The sequence below is a fragment of the Grammomys surdaster genome, unplaced genomic scaffold (genome assembly GCF_004785775.1).
Source record: "Grammomys surdaster isolate TR1022 unplaced genomic scaffold, NIH_TR_1.0 219, whole genome shotgun sequence".
Classification (NCBI taxonomy): Eukaryota; Metazoa; Chordata; class Mammalia; order Rodentia; family Muridae; genus Grammomys; species Grammomys surdaster.
The window spans coordinates 184,939-192,128 of NW_021604664.1; the positions used below are offsets into that span (position 1 = coordinate 184,939).

Consider the following 7,190-nt stretch of genomic DNA (forward strand, 5'->3'; position numbering starts at 1 on the left):
TATGTGTATGTGTATGTGTATGTGTATGTGTATGTGTATGTGTATGTATATGTATATGTATATATGTGTTGTGTGTGTGTGTGTGTGCGTGCGTGTGTGTGTGTGTGTGTGTAACAACAGTTAGTGAAAAATGGGCCAAAAATTACAAAGAGAGCAAGGAGTGGTATATGAGAAGGTATGTGGGTAGGAAATGGAAGAGGGAAATTTAATTATATTACTATCTCAAATGTAAAAGGAGATATGAATCAATAAAATCTTTTAAAAGTTATTGACATATATGTGTATGAATGTGAATATGCATGTGCTTTAAGGAAGCCAGAAGATGGAATTTGAGTCTTCTTTTGAGAGATCTGACAGGTTCTGGAAGCTGAGCTCAGGGCCTATGCAATAACAGCAAATCTTTTAACCACTCAGCTCTTTCTTACTATTTTAAAAAATTATTAAAAAAATAACAATATAGGTACAAAAAAATCTTAAAAGGGGATCAGAAGGAATATGGCACATGAAAGAGAGGAAGGCAAGCAAGTATGAGAAAAGAAGTTTTGAAGTTGTGGTACTTCAAGTCTAGACCAGGAAATAAAGGAACAGATCCTGTACAGAGGGCGCTCTGCAAACAGCGGGTGTGTTTAAATGTTTCCTAAGTAAGGCAAAGCTTACAATGTACTGGACACAAGTAAAAGTAGGCAACAAGATTCTCAATCATGTAGGAGAGAAACTGGGCTTTTTATCAGCTTGTGTAATCTTGGTCTTTCTGGAGGAGGGTAGAGTCTAAATGTGTCACTTGACACAGGTTTTTCTGTTCTTAGGAAAGTAAGTCAACACTGGAGCTAGCACAGTAAAGTCCATGACTATTACCATTGACTTGTGTACATTATAACCAAGAGTATTCAAAATAATTTAATTCAAAATTAAAAACCTATCATTACAATATCAGATATATTCTAATCCCTAAATCCTAAATCTTTCTTTTGGGAACATGTCATTCTTAATACAACAGGGATAGAAGGAATAAACTCAGATATGCCTGTAATAGCAACAGTTGAAGGTGTAGAGTCAGGAGCCTCATGAATCTGAGGACAACTAGGATAAAAATTGTAAAATCTTACCTCAAAATAAATAAGAACCAGGAGCTAAAGATATAGTTCAGTGTTAAAACTCTTGCCCATCATTTGCAAGACCCTGGACCCAGGCAACCCTAACTTGCCGTGCTAGCCATTCATCCAGAATACACCAACTAAAGAGACAAATATTGATGGGAAAATAAAAACAGAAAAAGAATGTGTATTTCATGCAGTTACATTGGGAAGAAGGAAAAAATAAACATGTCTACAGATCCCTTTAAGTTTCTCTGGGACACCTACAATATGATTTAGGTTTAAATAGAGAGCAAAGGGTATGCATAACTAACTAAGCAGTCTCAGTCAAGATGTCTCTGTTCCTATCTCTCCTGAAGAAAGATGGTCTAATAACTTTGTCAGAACTGTGTGAAATCTCTTCCTAGAAGACAATTTCATCCTCTGGATGACAACAGCATTCAGCTTTTCTCTAATGAGATTCCTAGGTAAATTTCAATTTATCTGGGATTTAAAAAAAACTAGATTCTTAGCCAAATATAGTAGAACAAGTATCTTCCTTTAGAATAGCTTCATATCTGCCAAGATAGTGCTAGAAGTTATCAATTCAGCATGTGCATATGTGTAGAAGACCAGCTTTGACAAGTCATGGTAAATTGAAGCAGGGTGTAGAGTCAGTGATTGATCACTCAGAAGACCTATCTCTGGGAAATCAAAGCTTGATTCACTGAGGACAGTGAATATTTCCATAAGACTAACAAAATCTTTGTGGCCAGTGGAAAAAAAAAGACAAATAATCACACACACACACACACACACACACACACACACACACACCTGATAGATGAAGCAAGGCTACATCAAACAACTTTACACATTACACATACATTCATATATACATACACATGTATGTGCATACATACATACATACATACATACATATTCACACATTGGGTATATGTATTTACATATACTTGCACATATTAGTGGATGGAGCAAATCTTCAATGACTTTGTTTTTTCTTCCATAGCTTATATACCCTAGACAAATATTTCAAGCAGTACAAAACACAGTGTGGTTACATTATATTAAGTGATCAACTACAATGAGTATTTGTAAAAAAATATGCTTCCCAACATCCTCACATGAATAAACATTATGCTGTGCAGATAAAACAACAACAAGAAATTATTTCCAAGAACCTACAATCTACACACATTCGTAACTAAGCAACTTCTTATAGATTAACAAAATGTAAGCAGCAAGGTAGTTTTTCCAGTCAGTTTCTCTTACTGGTAGGCTGCAATTAGCAGTACAAAGAAAGAATCAATTATTTTATTATTGATTTTTAAAAAGTAATCATATAAAAAGTCTTAAGAAAATCACAAATCTAAATAACTCTATATAAAAAATCATTCATTTTTATTTTAAATTCTCAAGGTACACATCTACTCATGAACAATTTTTATTAAATTATATCAGGAATCTGAGGGCAAAAATGGGCACAAAAAATTGTCTCTCACCTTGATCATCAATCAGCCCAGCTATAGCAAGAAAGGCATGTCAGTTGGTATTAGTCAGGCTACCATTGTTTTTGTTCCCTGACCTTAAAAATCATCCTATGTTCAATAATCAAGTGTGCCTTTTTTAACTCTAAATTGTTCCCTAAGATTTTCTATACAAAAGCCATTATCAAAAACATCTTAACCTGACTTTAGTAGTCATAGCTAACAAGCTGCATCTCTAAGTTTTTTTCTGAGTTCGGTGGATGAATCATATTCAGTCATTATTACCGTAAGTGCCAACGTTATTGTCTAATGAGTAGCTGGAAGCCCCCTTAGAATTTTTATACAACTCATAGTATGAGAGATATGATGTGAGGGCAGCAAGTGGAGCAAAACTTCACAACAGCATGAAGCCCTCAGGATACATAGTCCTCAAGGTTCTGCTTCTCCAAAGCACACTCATCGTGATTGTGATAGCTGGTGGACTGCATTCCATTAGGTCTAAATCTGTTCTGCCATTTCTCTTGCATAACCTAAGAAGATGTAGAATAGATGTGAGTTCTCATACAAAAGCCAATGTGTGTTATATCAAATCACTCTTAATATAACTATAGTACCTTTAGTATTGAAAAAAAGAATTTTGAAAAAAAACCATAAAACTCTACCATTTTTGAGTCTTTGAATACATAGCCCACAGTGATTGAGACCACATAGGCCCCATGTCTGGTAAGTTTCTGTTAGAACTTAAACTTTTGAAGTTTTGAGACTTCACATCTTCAACATCACCTTTCAAACTAGACTATGTGATATTTTCAGTCCATGCTATATTTATTCACTCTTGAAATTTTATTAAAAAATAGTATTAAGGATAGTCTAAAGCTAGTTTTGACAAATGTTTTAGAAGATTGAACAGGCTAGAAAAGTAATGTATGTTTCCAGTCTCACTTTATGCCTTCTCATCTTCATCATGCTGGCAGTTTTCTGTAGAGTCACTACAATAGTCATTTTGTACCATTAAGATAAGAGACTATCTATACTTCTCCCAGGAACTTCTATTTTTCAGACTCTATAATTAATTCATAAATAGTCATTTAAAGTAACAGTTTAATATTTTCCCTCGAATCCACATTGACATATCTAAATGATTTGCCGCAATCATGAGGACTTCTCCTACTAAACCAATAAAAAGGGAAAATTAATCTAAGTGAACGTGCTGTCTCAGAGGCAATCGTTTGAAACCTACAAAATAGACATGTAGGTCTTTCTTAGCAATTCTGTATTGCTAATAAAATATAATATATTTTGTATATTTATATGTGTGGATGATTAAAATACATTAAGCTATATAATCTTTTAATCAATTTATAGCTTTTCACATTATTTTTCTCTTAATATAAGGCAACTAAATATATAATTACATGTTATCATCTAAAATTATTATGGAAAATTAAATAGTAATCATTTTCATTATAGATTTTGAGATAGAATTGTAATGAAAACTGAAGTTTTATATATTGACTCTGAATAAAATAATGACATAATCTTTCTTTCTGGATATATTTGAAAGATTTATCAATATCTTATGGCATATAGATACTTGGTTAAAAAATTGCTATTTATATATTTATCAATCTAAAAGAACTAATACTCACAAGTACAACGGTTTGGCATGAGGGCAAAAAAAAAAAAAAAAAACACTACTTGAGCCAATCTGCAAAATAAAAAGCTGAGTATAGGAAGAATAAAAGCAGCCACTAAGTTGATGTGCCTCATTTTAACCTCGCCATTTAGCATTCTTTAGCATTTGCTAACATTTTATACTGATTGAATTGAATGTTCTTGTCATTTTATTGTTGAACATACCTGTGTGTTCACCTATTCTTGGAATCTAAATCATCTCATTTCTTTTTGCCGTATTAATCTATGTTTACATTCAAACCCTGTCCCAATGTATATATATTTTCTTCTTCTCCTACAGCTATTTTTTGACAGTGAAGAAGTGATACGCACCACAGAGAGCGTGGACTGGGAAGACAGAACTGTTCCTGGAACGTTGGTTGGAAACATGGTACATTCAAGAATTACCAGTCCTCTGCATCTATTTGTTCAACGCCCTCCAGGTCCAAAGCAAGCATATGCAGACAATATGGAAAACTTTTGGAATTGGCTGGCAAATATAACAGAGATTCAGGAGCAACTAGCAAGAACCAAAAGACGGCCAATAGTGAAGACAGGAAAATTTAAGAAAATGTTTGGGTGGGGTGACTTCCATTCTAACATTAAAACTGTCAAACTTAACCTGCTCATCACAGGAAAAATTGTCGATCACGGAAATGGAACGTTCAGTGTTTATTTCCGACACAATTCAACAGGCCTGGGCAATGTTTCAGTGAGCTTGGTACCTCCCTCTAAAGTAGTAGAATTTGAAGTATCCTCCCAGTCTACCTTGGAGACTAAGGAATCCAAATCTTTTAACTGCCATATTGAGTATGAAAAAACAGATCGGGCAAAGAAGACCGCTTTGTGCAATTTCGACCCATCCAAAATCTGCTACCAGGAGCAAACTCAAAGCCATGTGTCTTGGATATGTTCCAAACCATTTAAGGTCATCTGCATTCATATTGCCTTTTACAGTGTTGATTATAAACTTGTACAAAAGGTTTGTCCTGACTACAATTACCATAGTGAGACACCATACTTATCTTCTGGATAAGTGTTTTCTCAGTAACAGAAATGAAATATTCATGCCACTTAACCTAGAATGCCCATATAACAGGTCCAGCTTTCCATGGCAAAAGATGGAAATAGACACCTTCTATTTCTGACAGTGGACTGTAATTCCTTGTCTAGATTTCAAATTAAAAATATATTCAAATATGAAGTGCATTTGTTTTGGTGATAAGTATCCTGATCTAAAAAGTTAAACTGATTGTGAAATCATTATTTTCATGTAATATGGTAACATTCTGGAAATGTTGCTTCTCTGTAAAAAACATCAGCAGTAGCTATGTGTAAAGGTAGAAACTGAACTGCGCATACAATAAGCACTGCTCTTCAAATGAGCCTGCCTTTGAAATGTTTTGGAAGGTTTTCTTAGAAAGAGTAGGCTCAGTAAAGTAACTGAAAAGATGGTATTTAAGAGATGGATTGTGTTTCTGGTGTTGAATTTTTTTAAAATTACTATCTCGTGGTGCCTATTTTAATAGCTATAATGTCACAAGAAAATCAAATGCAGGCCGGGCAGTGGTGGCGCACGCCTTTAATCCCAGCACGTGGGAGGCAGAGGCAGGTGGATTTCTGAGTTTGAGGCCAGCCTGGTCTACAGGACCAGGACAGCCAGGGCTATACAGAGAAACCCTGTCTCGAAAAACCAAAAAAAAAAAGAAAGAAAGAAAGAAAGAAAGAAAGAAAGAAAGAAAGAAAGAAAGAGAGAAAGAGAGAAAGAAAGAAGAAAAGAAAAGAAAATCAAATACAGTACCATCTGAGCAGTCTGTAGAAAATGCTTGATGAACTTTACTCTTATGATTCTCATCTGAGTGGTATTGGAACATACCACTTGGATATTGAATAAGCAAATGTGGGTCTAAGTCAACTCAACACTAATGAAGATATTTTTAGACACTTCAATGCTGGAGGATTATTTTTAAATTCTTATTCATATTAAAGTTTAGGACTTCATTCTCATTATTTAATAGTTCAATTTTATATATAAATTTGTGGAATAATTCTGAAATTGAAATAAAGTATTTCTGGGCAGAAAATTCCAGTCATGGACTCATTGTTTGTAGGGCCTCAGATTAGGTTTTCTTTGTGTTTAAGTAATTACTAGAATGAGGCTAAGAATTCTGTGTAGAAATAATGAGTTACATTTGAGTATTTCTGAATATTAAGTGCTGATATTTACAACGCCTGTCTCACTGAGCTTTTGTGATTACTTTACTCTCAGTGTCCTCATCTTCAAGAAGAGTTGAATGATCATCTTTATGATGTACCTTGACAGTGTATGAGAACAGATAAAGGGAAGAAAACTGATAGGACTCGATACTTGTGGTTATTCTCCTCTAGTAGATACTAACTTCCATCTCACTTCTCATCTGTACTATGTTAAACAAGTAAAATACTCAAATAGGACTCATGGAAGGTAAGTCCTAACAAACAAATGTGCTCTTATCACATTGCTCAGAAAGTCTATGGCTCTGTTCTCTATATCCCTCTTCTGTTCTTTTCCTGGAAATATCTATAGTGTCTTATTTTGTCTTTTGTACAGGTTGTGCTATGCTTGTATATGGTCCATGCTTGATATTTCTCCTTTAAGATCATTGGGCGCTTGATTTTGTTGTTGGTAAATAATATTTTGAGATATGTTCTTATGTTCATCTAGAAACATGAATAAATACTATTTATTGTAAAATATATGTGAACATATATACTTAGGATTTTCTGTATACAAATGAAGTGTGTATGCATTTTTATGTAAATAAAATAATTTACAAGCTCTGCACATAACTAGATAGTTATTTTTTATTTAAGGAGTTTTTCCTTGCGTTTTCCTCACAGTTTCTCTCTCTCTCTCTCTCTCTCTCTCTCTCTCTCTCTCTCTCTCTCTCTCTCT

At 34.1% G+C, this 7,190-nt stretch overlaps 1 protein-coding gene across 1 annotated transcript in view; it reads left to right on the forward strand.

Annotated features, from left to right (window-relative positions):
* Positions 1 to 5,291, forward strand: part of Nxph2 (neurexophilin 2) — a 147,221-nt gene extending 141,930 nt beyond the window's left edge. Inside the window, exon 2 of the mRNA XM_028772824.1 lies at positions 4,557 to 5,291. Within this exon, the coding sequence (XP_028628657.1) occupies positions 4,557 to 5,291 (735 nt within the window). The remainder of the gene's footprint in view (positions 1 to 4,556) is intronic.
* Positions 5,292 to 7,190: the final 1,899 nt, after the last annotated feature.